A 20,263-nucleotide genomic window follows, 5' to 3' on the forward strand; every position below is an offset into this window, starting at 1 on the left:
ACTGGGGGGGCCCAGGGGACACCCCGAGGGTGGCAGTGAGGAGGGGGTGAGTCGTCTGCTCGGTGTCCCCAGTGTCACCCGTCCAGGGGGGTGACAGTGAGGGGGGGGGTCTGCTCAGTGTCCCCAGTGTCACCCGTCCTGGGGACCCTGGGGGGTGGCAGTGAGGGAGAATCTGCTCAGTGTCCCCAGTGTCACCTGCCCTGAGGTCCCCGAGGGGAGGGGACAGCCCTGGCGTTGTCCCCAAACCCCTCCGGGGGGGACCTGCCCGTGGCAGTAAAAAAAAAAAAAAAAAAGAAAAAAAAAATCAAAATAATTCCGGGCAGCCCCAAAATCTTAGAAAATGGAATAAAAAAAGTCTCCGCTGGCATCCGGATCCCGCGGCCACACCTGGGGACAAGGGACAGCGCTGGGGACACGTGGGAGGGGAGACGCCCTGTCCCTGCCCTGTCCCAGCAAGGCCACCCTACCCCTGTCACTGTCCCTGTCCCTGAGCGGTGGCCGGGAGTGTCCCAGTGGTGTCCCAGTGACATTCCGGTGTCCCAGTGGTGTCCCAGTGACATCCCAGTGCCCCCCAAGTGTCCCAGTGCCACCCGAGTGTCCCAGTAAAGTGTCCCAGTGCCACCCTAGTGACGCAATACCCTGTCCCAGTGACATCTCAGGGTCCCAGTGACATCCCAGTGCCCCCTCAGTGTGCCAGCAAAGTGTCCCAGTGCCACCTTAGTGCCCCAATATCCTGTCCCAGTGACATCTCAGTGTCCCAGTGGTGTCCCAGTGACATCCCAGTGTCCCTGTACAGTGTCCCAGTGCCCCCCAAGTGTCCCAGTGCCACCCTAGTGTCCCAATACCCTGTCCCAGTGACGTCTCAGTGCCCCCCAAGTGTCCCAGTGCCACCCTAGTGCCACAGTACCCTGTCCCAGTGACATCCCAGTGCCCCCCAAGTGTCCCCATAAAGTGTCCCAGTGCCACCCTAGTGCCGCAGTTCCCTGTCCCAGTGACATCCCAGTGCCCCCCAAGTGTCCCAGTGCCACCCTAGTGCCACAGTACCACGTCCCAGTGACATCCCCAGTGTCCCCCAAGTGTCCCAGTGCCCCCCCACTGCCCCAGCCCGATGTCCCACTGCCCCAGCCCGATGTCCCCAGTGTCCCCAGTGCCCCCCCACTTCCCCAGCCCGATGTCCCACTGCCCCAGCCCGGTGTCCCCAGTGTCCCCAGACCGCACCTACTGGCCGCTGCCCGCGCTGTCCCCAGGCTCTATATGGCTGCCATCCTCAGTCCGGCCACGCTGCGTGGCCCCGGGGGTCCCAGCTCGGGGTGTCCCCGCCTGGGGTGTCCCCGCCTGGGGTGTCCCATCCCCGGGGGTCCCTGCGGGTGTCACAACACAGAGGGGTGACCTCAGAGTCCCCCCGATTCCCCGCTGTCCCCCCCGACCCCCCCAACTCACGGTGGCCGAGCAGCGGGCAGGAGCCGCCGGGGCTGTGGCGGTGCTCGGTGTCGCCGCGGTGACAGCGGGCGGTGGTGGCCACCTCGTCGTCGTCGTCGCCGCCCTGCGCCTGCTTGCACAGGTGATGCTCCACCATCATCTGCAGCTCTGCCGGGCAGGGAGCGGCGCTGGGGGGGGCGCGGGGGGACCCTGGTGACAGTCCCCACCCTCCCGGCGACACCGAGCCGCCCGGGTGGCCTCGCGGTGGCGTTTGTCACCCCCCGAGAGAGGCCAGCGTGGGGGGTTCTGTCGCCCCATGTGGTCCTCCGTGTCACCCCCGTGTCCCCCCGTGTCACCCCCGTGTCCCCCCATGTCCCCCCATGTCACCCCCGTGTCACCCCTGTGTTCCTCCCGTGTCCCCCCCGTGTCCCCTCCGTGTCCCCCCGTGTCCCCCCATGTCACCCCGTGTCACCCCGTGTCACCCCCGTGTCCCCCCCGTGTACCCCCGTGTCCCCCCGTGTCCCCCCTGCGGCCCTCCGTGTCACCCCCGTGTCCCCTCCGTGTCCCCCCGTGTCCCCCCCCCGTGTCCTCCGTGTCACCCCGTGTCACACCGTGTCCCCGTGTCCCCGTGTCCCCCTGCGGCCCTCCGTGTCACCCCGTGTCCCCGTGTCACCGTGTCCCCCGTGTCACCCCGTGTCCCCCAGTGTCACCCCCATGTCCCCCTCGTGTCCCCTCCGAGTTCCCCGTGTCCCCCCATGTACCCCCGTGTCCCCCAGTGTCACCCCGTGTCACCCCAAGTACCTTTCATGGTGGGGGTGGTGCGGGAAACCTTCTTCCTCTGCCGGGGGGACATGGCCAGGCCAGACTGCGGGGTGACACGGGTCAGGGGTGTCCCCACAGCCTGGGGGGTGCCCCGGGTGTCACCACAGCCCCCCCGGATGTCCCCACAGCCCCCCCGGGTGTCCCCACAGCCCCCCGCGCAGTGTCACCTACCTTCAGCAGGGGGTTGGGCAGCCTGTCCTCATCGATCTCTGGGGGGGACAGAGAGGGACAGGAGGTCAGCGGGGGGGTTGGGGGTCCATCTCGCCCCCCTCGATGTCACTGCGACCCTTCCCTCGCTGTCCCTGTTCCCCGGGGGTGGCGTGGGGACAGTGCCACCACCCCAGCAGTGACATCGCCCCGCCATTGTCACGGGGACCGGGGTCACCCCCCCCGTGCGGAGGGGTCCTGAGCATCGCGGGGGGGTCCTGAGCATCGCGGGGGGGTGCTGAGCACTCCAGGGGTGTCCCTGGGTGGGCTGCGACCCGGGGGTGACACGGCGACACCGCGAGGACCCACCTGGCGACGATTGGTCGCTGCTCAGGACCAGGTTGGCCGGGGTCGGTCGGCGCCTCCGGATCTGGGGGTGACACAGGCGACAATTAGGGACACCCAGCGGTGCCCTGACCCCCCCCCGCTGTCCCCGTGTCCCCGCTGTCCCCGTGCCCGGGGCGGTGGTGGCTCCTTGGGGACAACCTCGGCCGGACACACGTGGCTTTTCCATCGCGGAGCTAATTATACCCGGCCGCGGGAAGCGCGTGGGGACAGCGGCGTGGGGACAGCGGCGCGGGGACACCGGCGGGCCCTGCCCTTCCTCCGCTGTCGCTGTCCTTGCCCAAGGTCACCTGGAGCCGCTCCGGCCCCGCGGCCACCCCGCCTGAGCCTTTTGGTGGCCCCGGGGAGGCTTTGGTGGCCGCGGGGTGGTGGCGGTGGGGACGGTGGTGGCTGTGGGGACAGCGGTGGGGACAGCGGTGGGGACAGCGATGGGGACAGCGGTGACCCCGCGCCCCCTTTCCCCGCTGACCCACTAACTGAGCGGCTCTGAAAAAAAAAACCCGAATTATGCCGGCGAGGATTCCCTAATGAGGCGGGCTGCCTAATGAGATGCTGATGAGATGCTAATGAGGCGGGCGAGCGGCCGGGAGCCCCCCCCGGCCCTCCGCACCTCCCCCGGCCCCTGCCCACCCCCCCGGCCCCTGCCCACCCCCCCGGCCCCCCGGCGCATCCTCCCGTGCCGGCCCCGTCGCCATGGAAACGCGATCTGGATATTAAACGGAGATTAGAGGCAACCGGGAGTCGCCGGGAGTCGCCGGGAATCGCCCCGGCCCCGCCAGGACCTACGGATGAGCCCCCCCATTTTGGGGTGGGGGTCCCCACAGACCCCCCCCGACCGCCTGGAGATGGGGATGGGAGGATTGGGGTCCCCCCAGGTCGGGTGAGACCCCCCAGGCTCCAGGATGCGGAGCCCCCCGGGACGCTCTGGAGCCTCCAGCGGGCGGGGGGCGAGGCTGTGTCCCCCCCCGGTGCCACCCCCGGCGCGGGGATGGGGAGGGGACAGCGGTGCCACCTGCTCAAGGTCACCCAGGTGGAGCCGAGCGCCCCGAGCTGAGCCCTCCCCCCATTCCCGGTGCGGACCGGGGGGGGCTCCGGGCGGGCGGGGGGATCCCGGCGGTGCCCCCGGGAGGGGATGCGATTGTCCTCCCCCTCCATCCATCCCTCCCTCTGTCCTCCTTCCCTCCCTCCCTCCCTCCATCCCTCCTCCCTCCATCCCTCCTCCATCCCCCATCCCTCCATCCCTGCCTCCCTCCCGCCTCGGCCGCGCTCCGCTCCCGGCGCTATTTTTAGATCAATCTCCACCATCGATTAAGGAGAGCGGCGGGATCCGGGAGCAGCCGGGACGGGCCGGGAGGGACACCGGGAGCGACACCGGGGTGGCACCGGCAGCGACACTGGGCTGGCACCGGGAGCGACACCGGGGTGGCACCGGGGTGGCACCAAGAGCGACACCGGGGGTGGCACCGGGGGTGGCAGCGGGATGGGGACAGCTCACGACACAGCAAAACCCACCCGGGATTGTCCCCCCCGGCCCCGGGGACACGAGCAGGGGGACTTGGGGACACCGGCAGAAGTGCAGGACAAAGGCCAGGGCCAGGCCTGGCACCCAAGGGGGACACCCGGGGGGACAGCCACGGGGGTCTCGGCAGAGATGGGGGTCAGGGAGCTGCGGGACCTGTGGGGACACGGGGACAGTGGGGACAAGGTCCTTCGGGAGGGTGGGGCTGGACGGGTTTGGGGACAACCCTGCAGGACACGGGGACACCGCGGTGTCACCCGGCGAGGTGTGACACTGCCGAGCCCCCCCATCAAGACGAGGGGAGCCCCCTCGGGGACATCCCAAAAAGAGGAGCGGGGAGGGGACATCATCAGTGTCACCTGCTGCCACCGCCCAGGGCTGTGTCACCCCCAGCTCAGGGCCTGAGAGGCGCCGGGTGAGACCCCCGGGAGGGGAAACTGAGGCAGGGAGGTCCCCGGGCCACCCGGTTGTGACAGGGACCGGGCTGAGGGTGTCCCTCGCTGGGTGCTGAGGGGATCCTGCCCTCCCCCATCAGCCCCCCAGCTCTCCCGGGGACCCCCAACTGTCACCCTCGCTCCTGGGGACCCCGCGCTGCTGCCACCGAGCCGGGTGGTGGCCCCAGATGGTCACACTCGGTGACAGCGCCACGCTCGCCCCCACTCCGCTGGCACCGGGGGGTCCTCGCCTGCCATCCCCAGGGACCCCCGGCTGGGGGGGGACGCGGCTGGGCCACCCCCATCTTCCTCATCCTCCTCATCCTCCTCATCATCCTCATCATCCTCATCCTCCTGAAGCCCCCGCTGGTGCCGGGGGTCTCCCCAAAGCCCCCTTGGCGGGCTGGGGACGCAGCGGGGCGGGGGAGGTGACAGGGAGGGGGTGGCAGTGCCCGGCAGTGTCCCCACGCGGGGTCAGCCGCTGCCCGGGGGTGTTCCCGGACCGACTCCGGCCAGAGCAGGGGCTGGGAGGGCCGAGGGGACCCGAGGGGACCCGGGGGGACCCGGGGGTGTCGCTGGCCAGACCCCCAGCCCGGGGTGGCCCCGGTGGCGTCGCGCGGAGCGGCACATGGCCCTGGCACTGCCACCCCCCGCCCCGCGGGGCTCCGGGGACAGCGGCGACAGCTCTGCGCGGGTGTCCCCCGCACCGGGGGCTGCACGGCTGTCCCCGCGTCACCCCCGGCCGCGGCGGTGCCACCCCCGGGCCGCTCTCGGTGTCCCCCAGCCCGGGCCGTGCCCCCGCCGTGCCCGCAGCCCCCCGGAGCCCCCCCGGCTCGCTCCGCCGCGGCCCCCCCGCTGTCCCCCCGGTGCCCCCGCGGTGTCCCCCCGGTGTCCCCGCGGTGTCCCCTCACCTGCTCGGCCGCCTCCGGGTCCAGGTGGGGCTCCAGCAGCGGGACGGTGAACTGGATCTTGCGGGGGCTGTTGGGCTCCATCGCGGGCGCGGCGGCTCCGGCGGCTCCGGCGGCTCCGAGCGGCCACGCCCAGGCCACGCCCCTGCCACGCCCAGGCGAGGCCACGCCCACCCGGCAGCCCCGCCCTGGGCCCCGCGCGCGGAGGGACAGTGGGACGCGGGGATGGACAGAGGGACACGGGGACAGGGCTTGGGAGGCCGGGATGGACACGGGGACAGACACAGGGACACAGGGATGGACACAGGGACACAGGGTTGGACATGGGGACACGAGGATGGACACACGGACAGTCAGGAGAGGGGGACAGAGCCTGGGACACTGCGACAGATGGAGGGACACGGGAATGGTCACACAGAGCTGGGACACGGGGACAGACACAAGGACAAGGGGACAGACATGGGGACACAGGGACAGACACAAGGACACAGGGACAGACACAGGGACACAGGGACAGACACAGGGACATAAGGACAAACACAGGGATGGACTCTCGGACACGGGGACAGACAAACAGTCACAAGGACGAACTCCAGGCCACTGGGACAGACGTGTGGACAGAGCCAGGGCACGGGGACAAACAGAGGGACACAGGGACAGACACACGGACACAAAACCGGACACAGGAACAGAGCAGGGACACAAGGATGGACAGAGGGACACAGGGATGGACACAGGGATGGACACACAGGGGGACCCTGGGACAGAAAAACAGCCACAAGGACGGAGTCGGGGACACTGGGACGGACACGGGGACAGACCCAGGGACACGAGGGTGGACACACAGACCCTGGGACAGACACACAGACCGTGGGAGGGACATGGGGACATCCCCCACAGGGACACCCCGCCCGTCAGAGCCCCAGGGGAGAGAGGGACAGCGACAGCGACAGGGACAGCGACAGGGACAGCGACAGGACCCCCCAGCGCAGTCAGGGCGGGGCAAAGTCCACCATCGATTCCCCCCTTGCCCTCCAGGACAGGGGGTCAGGGCCAGCCTTGGGGACTGTCCCAGCAAGGCCTGGACATCGGGGGGACACCCCAAAAAACCCCTAAATCTGATGATTTAGGATTGGGGGGCTTGGGGGCCACTGACACCCCACGGTGTTCGGGGTGGGGGATTTCAGACCCGGGGGGTTTTGGGCCCGGGGAGGTTTTGGTCCTCTGGGTTTAGGGTCCGTGGGTTGCATGCCAGGCCGGGTTTCGGCCAGGAGGTTTCAGGTGGATTTCGGGTCTGGGGTGGATTCAGGTCCTCAGATTTAGAGCCAGGGGGTTGCAATGCAAAGCCTCTTTTGCCAGAGGTCGAGCCTGGGGAGGTTTGGTGGTTTTCGTCCAGGCAGTGTTGCGATGCAGGCCAGGGGGATTTTGGGCCCTGGGGTTTCGGGTCAGAGTTTAGGTCCGGGGGTTTCGGGGCAGGGGAGTTTAGGGTCCGGGGGGGTTTCGGGGCTGGGGGGATTTAGGGTCCATGGGGGTTGCGATGCCAGGCCCGGGGGGGTTTCGGGCCCGGGGGGGTTTCGGGGTTGATTTCAGGTCCGGGTGGGTTTCAGGTCCGGGGAGGTTGTGGGGTGGATTTCGGGTCCGGGTGGGTTTAGGGTCCGGGGAAGTTGTGGGGTGGATTTCGGGCCCGGGGAGGTTTCGGAGTGGATTTCAGGTCCGGGAAGCTTTCGGCTCCGGCGGGGTTGCTATTCCAGCCCCCCCGCCGCAGCACGAGTGCGTGTCCCATCACTTATTCATGGAGCCCGGGCGGCTGCCGCGATCTGCCGGCAGGAATCCGCTAAGTAGGTCAGGCGGGGGGGGGACAGCCCGAGCCCCTCCCTGCCCCTGCTGTGCCCCCCGACAGCGCCGGGGGTCCCGGGGGGGTCCCTGGAGTCGGGACAAAGGTGCTGGTGGCTCTGGGGGGTCCCTAACTCTGAGGGGGGGGAAATTCAGCTGGACCCCCCAAAGCCCTGTGTGACCCCCCCAGCCCCATCCCGATGCTCCCCGGGAATTATTGGTGGGAAAAGCGCTGGTTGAGGAGGCGTCTAGCCCCCCCGGAGCTCCCCGGAGCCCCCCAAAGCCCCCCGGAGCCCCCCGGAGCCCCCCGGAGCCCCCCGGAGCCCACTGGAGCCCCCCAGCCCCGCTGCTCCCCCTGCGCTTCCCGAGGGAACGGTGGGATGGCAATGGGATTGAGGGAAATACTGGGAAGGCTTGTGGCTAAACTGGGATCTTCCCCCGGCAGCTGTCAGGGCTGGGAATGTCACCGTCCAGGCCCTGGTGGCGTTGCGGGTCCCTCGGCAGTGCCACGCCGCGGGGACATCCTTGGGGACAGCTGGATGTGACAGGGGAGGGACAGGGTTGGTTTCCAGCGGGGTCAGGGAGGGGTGAGGCCAGAGGGATCTGTCCAGGGCTGTGTCCATCCTCCCAGAGATGTGTCCATCCCTCCGAGGGATCTGTCTGTCCTTCCAGAGATGTGTCCATCCCTCCCGAGGGATCTGTCTGTCCTTCCAGGGCTGTGTCCATCCCTCCCAGGGCTGTGTCCATCCCTCCCAGGCTGTGTCCATCCCTCCCCAGGGATCTGTCTGTCCTTCCAGGCCGTGTCCATCCCTCCCAGGGATATTTCCATCCTTCCAGGGCTGTTCCTGTCCCTCCCAGGCTGTGTCCATCCCTCCCCAGGGATCTGTCTGTCCTTCCAGGCTGTGTCCATCCTTCCAAGGCTGTGTCCATCCCTCCCAGGCTGTGTCCATCCTCCCAGGCTGTGTCCATCCCTCCCGAGGGATCTGTCTGTCCTTCCAGAGCTGTTCCTGTCCCTCCCAGGGCTGTGTCCATCCCTCCCAGGGATATTTCCATCCTTCCAAGGCTCTTCCCGTCCCTCCCAGGGTTGTTCCCACCCTCCCCAGGGGTATTCCCGTCCTTCCCGGGGGTGTTCCCATCCTTCCCGATTCCTCGCCCGGCTCCCCGCCCCGGCCAGGCTGAGGGAACGCTTAATTCGGGGCTTTATCCACAAACACTCCCGGGCTAAAAATATCCCGGCGGAGCGGGCGCGGCGTTCCCGGCCCGGAGCTTCCTTGCCTTTTTTGACGGGAATCGCGGCTGGGGCAGCGCCCGGGGCTCCCGGTCACTGTCGCTGGTGGGACTTGGAGCCTGGGGACACAAGCCTGGGGACGCAGCAGGTCCCAGGGAATTGCAGCTGCTGGGGGATCTCGGTGCTGGGGTCCCCAGTTCCTGGGAATTCCAGCTCCTGGGGTCCCCAATTCCTGGGAATTCCAGCTCCTGGGGACAAGCCTGGGGACACAGCAGATCCCAGGGAATTCCAGCTCCTGGGGGATCCCCGGTTCCTAGGAATTCCAGCTCCTGGGGACACAGCAGATCCCAGGGAATTGCAGCTGCTGGGGGATCTCGTTCCTGGGATCCCCAATTCCTGGGAATTCCAGCTCCTGGGGACACAGCAGATCCCAGGGAATTGCAGCTGCTGGGGGATCTCGTTCCTGAGGTCCCCAATTCCTGGGAATTCCAGCTGCTGGGGACACAGCAGATCCCAGGGAATTGCAGCTCCGGGGATCCCCGGTTCCTGGGAATTCCAGCTCCTGGGAATACAGCAGATCCCAGGTAATTCCAGCTCCTGGGAGATCCCAGTCCTGGGGTCCCCAATTCCTGAGAATTCCAGCTCCTGGGGACAAGCCTGGGGACACAGCAGGTCCCAGGGAATTCCAGCTCCTGGGGGATCTCATTCCTGAAGTCCCCAACTCCTGGGAATTCCAGCTCCTGGAGGATCTTGGTCCTGGGGTCTCCAAATTCTGGGAATTCCAGCTCCTGGGGACACAGATCCCTGGGAATTCCAGCTCCTGGGACACCTTGGAATGGATGAAGGACCAGGGATGGCACCTCAGTGGCCGTGAGGTGAGTGCTGTCCCCTTGCTGGGGATGTCCCTGTCACCCCGTGCTGTCACCCCTGGAGATGCTGGAGAGCAGGATGGGAATTGCCATCCCAGCCTGGAAAACAACTCCCAGGGAAAACAAACCCCCAAACCTTGGGTGACTTCAGCATCACCTCCTTGTCACCCCTCAAACCCACGTGTCACCCCACGAGGCCACCCCAGGCTGAGTCTGTGTCCCCCCTGGGCTGGCGGGTGACACCGCAGGGGTTGGGGACACTTCGGGAGGTGGCAGAGGGTGCCAGGGCCATTCTCATCCCCCACAGAGCTTTTCCCGCGGCGCTGGCGGATGTGGGGCAACGTTTGAGGTTCGGCTTGTCGATTTTTTTGATTTTTTTTTTTTTTAATTTCCTCTTGCAGGCCGATGAGTTTCCTCCCCCTGCGCTGACGGATGGGGGCCGGGCGGGGCGCCGGGGGGGCAGCAGGCCGCTGCCCGCTGGCCCTGGCTGGACCTAGGGAGCTGCCCACCTGCCCCCCGAGCCGGTCAGTGCCGAGGGATTTGGGATTTTTGGGATGGGGAAAGGAGGGAGGAAGGGATGGAGGTGGGGTTGGGGACAAAGGGACAAGCCGGGGGGGGTGATGGGGACACCGGGAGGGGCGATTGAAGAGCCAGGAGGTGATGGGAAACTCGGCGGGATGGGGAGAGGAGAGAGGAGCAGGCGGGATGAGGGGGAAGAGGATGATGAGGATGATGAGGATGATGAGGGAGATGGGGCTGGGGGGCTCTGGGACCCCAACCCACCTTCGGCCGGGGGGGCTGGGATGGACACGGGGGGGTCACGGCATCTCGGGGGTCCCGAGGGGTTCCCCACCACGTGCCCCGGGTTTGGGGGTGGCCGGGATGAGGATCTGTCCCCCGCTGTCCCCCCAGGGTGGCTCTGGAGGTGACACCCCAGCCCCGAGCATCACGGGGGTCCTGCCGGGGGGCTTCACCCCATCTCGGAGCCTTGCCGGGGCCGGGGGTCACCCAGGTGGTCACCCAGGGCGTCCCTTCCCCCCGGGACGGCTGTTCCCGGGTTCGGGTGGTGGCTGGACTGCGACATCGCCGAGGGACATCCCCTCCCTGCCACCCGCATCCCCCGCCCCGCGTGGGGCAGCTCGGCGCGCTTATCTCTGCCCCGCAGCTCTTCCGCCGCTCCGGCAGCTCCGGCCCGTCCTGCTCCGCCCCTCGGCGCCCCGGAAAGCGCCTGTGAGGGGGCAGAGCCCATCCTGGGATGTCCCGAGTCCACCTTGGGATATCCCGAGACCACCCTGGGATGTCCCGAGACCACCCTGGGATGTCCCAAACCATCCTGAACTGCCCAGAGACCACCCAGAACTGCCCAGAGGCCAGCCTGGGGTGTCCCGAGACCACCCTGGGGTGTCCCAGCCCACCCTGAACTGCCTAGAGACCACACTAAAGTGCCCCAAATCACCCTGGGCTGCTCGGAGCCCACCCTGGGATGCCCCAAACCCACCCTGGGATGTCCCGAGACCACCATGGGGTGCCCCAAGCCCACCCTGAGCTGCCCAGAGACCACCCTGGGATGCCCCAAGCCCACCCTGGGACGTCCAGAGACCACCCTGGGATGTCCCGAGACCACCCTGGGGTGCCCCAAGCCCACCCTGAACTGCCCAGAGACCACCCTGGGATGCCCCAAGCCCACTCTGGGATGCCCCAAGCCCACCCTGGGACGTCCAGAGACCACCCTGGGATGTCCTGAGACCACCGTGGGGTGTCCCAGCCCACCCTGAACTGCCCAGAGACCACTCTGGGGTGTCCATAGACCACCCAGAACTGCCCGCAGAGCCCCCGGTGTCTCCCACACCCCCCGGGCAGGAGCTGGAGAAGTTCCCCTCACCCCCTCCCGTCCCTCCTGTCCCCGCAGGGAGCCCCCCGAGCCCCCCGGCCATGGAGGGACCCTCGGCGCTCGGCCCTTCCTGGTGGCACAAGCGTCGCGCGTGGGTCCAGCAGAGCCGGGGGTGGCGCGACCCCGAGCCCGGGGGGGACAAACAGCAGCAGGAGGAGGAGGAAGAGGAGGAAGAGGAGGAAGAGGAGGCGACAGCTGTCCCCTGGGACATCCCCGAGCCGCCACCACACCTGGACGAGGTTGTCCTGGAAGGTCAGGGACACCCCGAGGCGGGGGAGGGACCCCCGGGCTGGGTCCCCTCACGGGTGTTTGTGTCCCCGCAGGAAGTCCCCGCAGCAAGATCCGGATGTGGCTGCAGGACTGCGGGTGAGGGGGACAGCCGGGGGTCAGCAGGGGTCACCACCAGGGGGATTTGGGGTGGGACAGTGACATGTGACCCCCCCAGGTGGCTCTGTCACACAGCCGGAGTGCCAGGGATGTCGCCAGGGCTGGGATGGGGTGGTGGCACTTTCCCCCTGCACCGCCCTGGGGGTCTCCGGGGTCTCGCGGGGATTTGGGGTCCTTGGGATTGTGGATTTGAGGAGGAAACCCCCCAAAAACGGGCACAGCCACCTTGTCCCTGCGTGTCCCCTGCGTGTCCCTGTCCCCAGCGGCCGGCATGGGCTCAGGGGTCAGAGGTCAGGGGTTGTGACAGAGCTGTGACAGAGCTGTGACCGTGCTCTGCCTCAGGGCGGCGGCGCTGGAGGAGCCGGCATTGCGGGGACACTGCGGTACGTCAGCTCTGTCCCCCCTCGGTGTCCCCAAGGGCCACCCAGCCACGTGCGAGGCGCTGCGCGGTGGCCCGGGGGGTGCTCGGGGGTGTCGCAGGATGTCCCCTCCCTCTGTCGCAGCGTGTGGCAGCAGCGGGACGAGCTTCGAGGACGACCTGAGCCTGGGAGCTGAAGGTACCTGCCACCCCTGGGGGTCCCCGCGGTGTCACTGTCACCCCCCGAGGAGGCAGCGGGGGCTGTGGCCCTGGGGGAGGACGTGGCAAGGATGGGACTTGTCCCCAAATGTCACACTCAATGTCACCCTCTCCCTTTTCCCAGCTCTTCTGCTCCCAGAGAGCCACAAATCCGCAGGCAGGTGAGATTTGGGGTCCCGGGGGAAGGGACACTGTGGGTCCAGCTGTGTCCCCTCCCCACTGGCAGTGTCCCCTCCCCGCACAGGGACCGGCTGCTCAGCCCCGGGCACAGCATGGCCTCCAGTGTCCCCTCCAGTGTCCCCTCCAGCATTGCCACCACCTCCAGGTAGGGGCCGGGGGGTCAGTGTCACCCTGGTGCCACCAGCTCGGCGCTGAGGTGGGATTGTCCCCTCGGGCAGCCTGGCCGAGGTGCTGGCGTGGTGGCAGTCGGACGCCGAGGAGATCCTGCACAACCTGGGCTTCGTGGGGACAGAGCCGGGGGTGGCGTCGCGTGTCCCCTCCCGCTTCTTCTCGTCACCTTCCCGCGCCAGCGGCATCGACCTGCGGCTGTTCCTGCGAGCGCAGCTGCGGCGCCTGGAGATGGAGGATCCCTGCCTGCTGCTGGCCAGTGGGTGACACCGCTGTCCCCGCTGTCCCCGAGCCGCCGGCGGCTCCCTGCCGTGCCTCAGTTTCCCCAGGCAGGGGTCGGGGTGTCGTTCTCAGCCCCCCCACCATGTCGCCCCCAGGTCGCTTCCAGCAGGTCCAGGCCTTGGCTGTCACCGCCGACGCTTTCTTCTGCCTCTATTCCTACGTGTCGCGGACCCCCCTGCAGCGTATCGCCCCGCCCCGGCACTGTCGCGACATGCCCGACAGCCCCGAGCTCCGCGGGGCACGGCCCGGCCAGAGGCTGAAGCGCGCCGTGTCCTCGCTGTGCCTCTACACGGGAGGGGACGGCGACATCCCGCGGGGGTCCCGGGGGGTGACACTGCGCTCCCCCAGCCCCCCAGGGACAGGGGGGCGTTGGAAGGACCCGGGTGGTGCCACAGAGGGCTGGCGGAGGGATGGCGACACGGGGACAGCGCAGCGGGGACAAACCCCTGCGGGGACACCGGCGGGGACAGCGTGGGGACAGCCGCAGCGGTGTTGTCCCCATGGCACGGGGGTTTGGGGACACGGCGGGGCTCAGTGCCCGGCCGGAGCAGCACAGCAGGACACGAGTGACCCACAGCCGGACACCAGTGTCACCTTGTCCCCCACGCTCGGTGCCAGCAGGGTCGGCGTCACCCTGGGAGCCCAAGGGGACTCCGGCCTGGCCTGCTGGTGCCACCCGGGTGCCACCGCGAGGGCTGGAGGTCACCGCGTTTGGCTGCGGGGGTGTCACCCGGGGCTGCAGCCCCCCGGGAGTGTCCCCTCGCCCCTCGGAGCGGCGGAGTCCTTCGAGCTGGAGGAGGTGAGGAGGAGGAGGATGAGGAGGAGGATGAGGAGGAGGAGGAGGAGGAGGAGGAGGAGGAGGGGAGGAAGAGCCACTCCGGCCGGCGGAGGGAAGGAGCTGGAGCGGGAAATGTCCCCGGAGCTTGCCAGGCTTTTAAGGTTTAAATGATTCAAAGCCTCGGGCGGAGCCGAGCCGGGGGGGAGCCAGGTCACCTCCACCCCCCCCCGCGGGCACAGACACGCACCGCGTCACGCGTGGGGACACGAGGGACACGCGGGGGAGGTGACACCTTTGTCACCGCGGCGGTGACACGCTCAGCCCCGCGCCAACCCCCGCAGGTGCTGAGCGAGGAGGATGAGGATGACGATGACGATGATGACGATGAGGATGATGATGATGATGAAGAAGCTTCCCAGTCCCCCCGTCCCTCCATCAGCACCCGAAGGAGTGAGTCGGCGGTTCGCCACCCTCCCGGGGGACACGGACAGCCCGGTGCCAGCCTGTCCCCGCCATTGTCCCCTCCGTGTCCCCTGCAGGCTCCATGCTCCACCGGCGCTCCGACAGCAGCGGCTTCGGCGAGGAGCTGCTCCCTGCCTCGGCACCCCCTGACCCCACCGGGTGACCTGAGGCCACCTCAGGGGGACGCAGGACCACGGCCGGGTGTCGCAGGGACAGTTTGGACACGCGTGTGACACGTGTGTGTGTGTGTGTGTGTGTGTGGAGGCACGTGTGGCTGTGTGGCACAGAAAAACCTCCGGACTCAGGATTTTGCCCCATTTTTTGTCCCCGGGGGCTGCAGTGGGGACATGTCCCCAACCCCTGGGGACGTCACTTGCACTTTGGCCACGTTGGTAACACTATGGGGGGGTTGGGGACACAATAAAGTTCCCGAAGGGATGATGATGATGATGACGATGATGATGATGATGATGATGGTGGTGGCTCTGTCCCTGCCTGGAGCTGCTGGGGGTGGGGACGGGTCTTGCGTCACCAGGACCTTGGGAAGGTGCCTTTGTCCCCAGGCTGTCCCTGTCCCCATGCAGGGGACATCCCACGGTGGCACCGACCCAGGGCGCTGCAGTTCCTGGAAAAGGGAAGTTGTACATCAACAGCGCCAGGGTTTCCCCGTGGAGAGCAGCCAGGGTGGGATTATCCGGGATTATCCCCGCGGCCCCTCCGGTACCGGGGCTGGACCCCAAAACCTGGGAGGGGACAGTCCCATCCCACCAGGGCTGGATCCCAAAACCTGGGAGGGGACAGTGCCATCCCACCAGGGCTGGATCCCAAAACTGGGGAGGGACAGTCCCATCCCACCGGGGCTGGATCCCAAAACCTGGGAGGGGACAGTCCCATCCCACTAGGGCTGGATCCCAAAACCTGTGGGGGACAGTGCCATCCAACCGGGGCTGTTCCAGGATGGATCTGGCTGGTCGGGGATTCACCCCCATCCGGGGATTAACCCCAAACTGGGTGTGATTGGGACCCTCTAGTGCCGTCCCCATCCACGTCCCCAATCCCATCCCATTCCTATTCCCATTCCCATCCCATTCCCATCCCATTCCCATCCCCACCCCATCCCATTCCCATTCCCATCCCCATCCCATTCCCATCCCCATCCCATTCCCACTCCCATTCTCCATCCCCACCCCATTCCCATCTCATTCCCATCCCCATTCCCATTCCCATCCCCATTCCCATTCCCATTCCCATCCCATCCCCATTCCCATTCCCATTCCCATTCCCATTCCCATCCCCATTCCCATCCCATCCCATTCCCACTCCCATTCTCCATTCCCATCCCATCCCATCCCATCATCCCCATTCCCATTCCCATTCCCATCCCCATCCCCATCCCATTCCCATTCCCATCCCCATCCCCATCCCATCCCATCCCATCCCATCCCCATCCCATTCCCATTCCCATTCCCCTGCTCTGCCCTGCCCCATCTCATCCCATAAATGATCCTGGGATTTGCTGGCAAATTTTGGGGCCATTTAGGATGAATTAATCTGGTGGGATGGAGAACCTCAGGAGGTTTTAGGGGGATTTTGGGGCCGTTTGGGATGAATTACTCTGGTGGGATGGAGAGCCTCAGGGATGGAGAACTTCAGGAGGTTTTAGGGTGATTTTGGGGCCATTTAGGACAAATTAATCTGGTGGGACGGAGAACCTGAGTGTCAGAGCAGCACAAAGAGGTTCCTCTCGCCACGATTTGGGGATTAACTCCCTGATCCAGGATTGCAATTCCCTGCCGGGGGGCTCTGGCTCTGCCTCCCGGATCCTGCTGCCCCTAATCCCCGCCCGGGGCAGGGCTGGGCGCTCCTCACCCTCCTCTTCCCAGCGGGAAGGAACGGGACGCTCTGAGCCACCAGGAAAAGGCACGAAGGTGGCATAAATCCCGCCCCGAGGCGCTGGGATGATGGAAAACACCCAGGATTCATCCCTCGGCTCGGCAGCCAAGAGGAAGGATGTGGCCAAGCCGTGGGAGATTCTTCCCACGGGGAGCAGGAGCTGCTGGGGGGGAGGGAAGGAGTGGGGGGAGCTGCCGGCAGGGCTCAGTCCTGAGTTTAGGGCTGGATTTGAGGGGGGGTTTCCTCCATCCCCACATCCAGCCCCTCTCCGTCCTTTTCCCATGCTCATCCCCATCCCATCCATCCCCTCTCCATCCCCCATCCATCCCCTCTCCATCCCCTCTCCATCCCCTCTCCATCCCCTCTCCATCCTCTCTCCACACCAATCCCACCCTCATCCTCATCCCATCCATCCCCTCTCCATTTCATATCCATCCCCTATCCATCCCCTCTCCACCCCAATCCCATCCTCATCCCCATCCCATCCATCCCCTATCCATCCCCTCTCCTTCCCCTATCCACCCCCTATCCATCCCCTCTCCACCCCAATCCCATCCTCATCCTCATCCCCATCCCATCCATCCCCTCTCCATCCCCCATCAATCCCCTCTCCACCCCTTTCCAATCCTCATTCTCATCCTCATCCCAATCCTATCCATCCCTATCCATCCCCATCCATCCCCTCTCCACCCCAATCCCATCCTCATCCTCATCCCATCCATTCCCTCTCCATCCCCTCTCCACCCCAATCCCATCCTCATCCTCATCCTCATCCTCATCCTCATCCTCATCCCATCCATTCCCTCTCCATCCCCTCTCCACCCCCAATCCCATCCTCATCCTCATCCCCACCCTATCCATCCCCTCTCCATCCCTTTCCGATCCTCATTCTCATCCTATCCATTCCCTCTCCATCCCTCATCCATCTCCTCTCTACCCCCAATCCCATCCTCATCCTCATCCTCATCCTCATCCTCATCCTCATCCTCATCCTCATCCTCATCCTCGTCCCATCCATCCCCTCTCCATTTCGCATCCATCCCCTCTCCACTCCCAATCCCATCCCCATCCCAATCCTATCCATCCCCTATCCATCCCCTCTCCTTCCCGTATCCATCCCCCATCAATCCCCTCTCCACCCCAATCCCATCCCCATCCCAATCCTATCCATCCCCTCTCCATCCCCCTCCACCCCCAATCCCACCCTCACCCCCAACATCCCCAATCCCATTCCTCACCCCCATTCCCACCCCACATCCACCCCTCCAGCACCCTCAGCCTCTCCCATGACACATCCCTGAATTCCACCCCAATCCTCCGATCTGCTGTCAGTCAATCAATCAATCAACCAATCATTCCCTAAAATTCCTCCTCAGCCTTTTCCCGGCTCTCCGGGCTCAGCCGAGCGCATCCCGGGATGGCTGTCAGCGCCGGGCTGGCCACGCTCGGCTGCTCCTTCCCCGGAGACGGACACGGATCCACCCTCGGACGGGAACTGTTTGCCAAGCAGCTCCCCGGGAATGATTCATCCCGATTTTCCGTGGGTCACGGCTCCCGGCTGTCCCCGCCGTGTCCTGGCTGTGTCCAGCCCGTGGTCACTCTGTGTCCTTGGCCTTGGAGCGATGACCTGGGCTCAGCTCATCCCGCTCACCCCTGGGGAGGTGCCGAGCTCAATCCCATTCAATCCCATTCCCAATCCCATTCCCAGTTCCATTCCCTCACCCCAAAATGGGACAGGGATGCTCTGCCCCAATCCCACACTCCTGTCGTGTTCCAGTGGGATGATTCCCACCACCTCCCCCCAAATATTCCCATTCCCCACCACAGCTGGGATCAGGTTGGCTTCCCATCCTCCAACCCCCAATCCCATTCAATCCCATTCCCAATCCCATTCCCAATCCCATTCCCAATCCCATTCCCAATCCCATTCCCAATCCCATTCCCATTCCCATTCCCAATCCCATTCCCAATTCCATTCCCAATTCCATTCCCTCACCCCCTGCCCCATCCCAAAGGGGGACAGGGATGCTCTGCCCCAATTCCACACTCCTGTCGTGTTCCAGTGGCACAATTCCCACCCTCTCCCCCAAATGTTCCCATTCCCCAGCACGGCTGGGATCAGGTTGGCTTCCCACCCTCCAACCCCCAATCCCATTCAATCCCATTCCCAATCCCATTCCCAATTCCATTCCCTCACCCCAAAAGGGGACAGGGAGGCTCTGCCCCAATTCCACACTCCTGTCATATTCCCACAATTCCCACCATCTCCCCCCAAATATTCCCATTCCCCACCAGGACTGGGATCAGGTTGGCTTCCCACCCTCCAACCCCCATGTCCCTCAATGTCCCCAAATGTCCCCCAGTGCCCGTTTTCCATCAAATACTGGGAAATGCCGTGCTGGAGAGCATGGGGGGTCTGGGAGGGTGTTTGGGGCACCCAGGGGTGCTCTGGTTTGGGATTCAGGGAGCTCTGAGGGTTCAGGAACTGCTCCGGGGTGGGGCTGGGCTATCCCAGGGGGGCTGCGGGGCTAATCCGGGCTAATCCCGCCCTGGCACGGGCACTTTCCCACACCTGGAAAATTCCACAGGTACCCGAGCCGTGCCCGAGCCCTTCATAAGGGGCAGAGCGCTGTCCCTGATCATTCCCGCGATCTCCTGGTGGTGATTCGTGTCCGGAATCCGCCGAGATGATGAAACTCTGGATCTCTCTGCTCCTGGCCGGGCTGGTCGGCAGCCTGGCCACTGCCCGTGAGTTGGGGACACGGGGTGGCACTGGGGGTGGCACTGAGGGTGGCACTAGGGGGGTCCTGCTGGGTGCAGGAGGGGGGTCACGGTGCCTAGGGATGTCCCCAAACTGGGTGCAGATTGGTCACCGCCCGTGAGCTGGGGACACAGGGTGGCACTGAGGGTAGCTCTGGGGGTGGCACTAGGGGGTCCTGCTGGGTGCAGGAGGGGGATCACAGTGCCCAGGGATGTCCCCAGACTGGGCACAGATTGGTCACCACCCGTGAGCTGGGGACATGGGGTGGCACTGAGGGTGGCACTGGGGGTGGCTCTGAGGGTGGCACTGGGGATGGCACTGGAGGGTGGCACTGGGGGGGTCCTGGTGGGTGCAGGAGGAGGGTCACGGTGCCTAGGGATGTCCCCAGACTGGGTGCAGATTGGTCACCACCTGTGAGCTGGGGACATGGGGTGGCACTGGGGGTGGCAGTGAGGGTGGCACTGGGGGTGGCTCTGAGGGTGGCACTGGGGATGGCACTGGGGATGGCACTGGGGGGGTCCTGGTGGGTGCAGGAGGGTCACAGTGCCCAGAGTTGTCCCCAAACTGGGCGAAGATTGGTCACCACCCGTGAGCTGGGGACACGGGGTGGCATTGAAGGTGGCTCTGGGGGTGGCACTGGGGGGCACTGGTGGGTGCAGGAGGAGTGTCACAGTGCCCAGAGTTGTCCCCAAACTGGACCCAGATTGGCCACTGCTCATGAGCTGGGGACACAGGGTGGCACTGGGGGGCACTGGTGGGTGCAGGAGGAGTGTCACAGTGCCCAGGGACGTCCCCAGACTGGGCACAGACTTGGGGGGGTCCTGGGGGTCCCGACCCCTGCCCAGGTGGGCGATGTCACCCTCTGCTCTTCCTCCTGCAGGTCCTGTGGAGCAGGAGTGGCCAGAGGATCCTGTGGAGCCGAGAGACCCCGGCAGTGACCCCCTGGACACTGAAGACCCCAAAGCCCTTCTCCTGGACACTGAGGACCCTGAAGCCCTTCTCCTGGACACTGAGGACCCCAAAGACCTTCTCCTGGACACTGAGGACCCCAAACCGATTCTCCTGGACACTGAGGACCCTGAAGCCCTTCTCCTGGACACTGAGGACCCCGAAGCCCTTCTCCTGGACACTGAGGACCCCGAAGCCCTTCTCCTGGACACTGAGGACCCCGAAGCCCTTCTCCTGGACACTGAGGATCCCCACGCCAATCCCGAAGAGACCGAGGATCCTGATGAGAGCCCTGAGGAGACTGAGGATGCTGAGGAGACCGAAGATGCCGAGGAGACCGAAAATGCCGAGG

The 20,263-nt window shown here is 66.1% G+C and overlaps 3 protein-coding genes across 8 annotated transcripts; 2 read left to right on the forward strand and 1 right to left on the reverse strand.

Moving 5' to 3' along the window:
* Window positions 1–310: 310 nt before the first annotated feature.
* On the reverse strand, window positions 311–6,325 carry PPP1R1A (protein phosphatase 1 regulatory inhibitor subunit 1A). Its single transcript, XM_085041250.1, has 7 exons — window positions 5,658–6,325; window positions 2,758–2,818; window positions 2,413–2,450; window positions 2,221–2,284; window positions 1,441–1,587; window positions 1,219–1,361; window positions 311–387 (listed from the first exon to the last, which is right to left on the reverse strand). The coding sequence occupies exons 1-6, from the start codon at window positions 5,736–5,738 to the stop codon at window positions 1,219–1,221; spliced, it is 534 nt and encodes a 177-aa protein (XP_084897376.1). The 5' UTR covers window positions 5,739–6,325; the 3' UTR covers window positions 311–387.
* Window positions 6,326–7,835: 1,510 nt separating this feature from the next.
* On the forward strand, window positions 7,836–12,628 carry LOC146425802 (uncharacterized). 6 transcript variants are annotated; one of them, XM_085041217.1, is made up of 6 exons: window positions 7,836–9,590; window positions 9,986–10,108; window positions 11,494–11,727; window positions 11,799–11,841; window positions 12,205–12,245; window positions 12,366–12,628. In XM_085041217.1, the coding sequence occupies exons 2-6, from the start codon at window positions 10,017–10,019 to the stop codon at window positions 12,415–12,417; spliced, it is 462 nt and encodes a 153-aa protein (XP_084897343.1). In that variant the 5' UTR covers window positions 7,836–9,590; window positions 9,986–10,016; the 3' UTR covers window positions 12,418–12,628. The 6 variants fall into 4 exon arrangements, 3 of the variants coding, with proteins under 3 accessions (XP_084897343.1, XP_084897344.1, XP_084897342.1); XR_014846352.1 differs by having other exon boundaries at window positions 11,494–11,841; XM_085041216.1 differs by having other exon boundaries at window positions 12,205–12,628.
* An 11-nt stretch (window positions 12,629–12,639) lies between these two features.
* LOC146425803 (uncharacterized) lies at window positions 12,640–14,762 on the forward strand. The gene is made up of 5 exons (XM_085041222.1): window positions 12,640–12,764; window positions 12,838–13,046; window positions 13,165–13,868; window positions 14,189–14,297; window positions 14,387–14,762. Exons 1-5 carry the CDS (start codon window positions 12,712–12,714, stop codon window positions 14,470–14,472), a joined length of 1,161 nt encoding a protein of 386 aa, XP_084897348.1. The 5' UTR covers window positions 12,640–12,711; the 3' UTR covers window positions 14,473–14,762.
* Window positions 14,763–20,263: the final 5,501 nt, after the last annotated feature.

The sequence above is a fragment of the Lichenostomus cassidix genome, chromosome 29 (genome assembly GCF_008360975.1).
Source record: "Lichenostomus cassidix isolate B80296 chromosome 29, HeHo_3.0, whole genome shotgun sequence".
NCBI lineage: Eukaryota > Metazoa > Chordata > Aves > Passeriformes > Meliphagidae > Lichenostomus > Lichenostomus cassidix.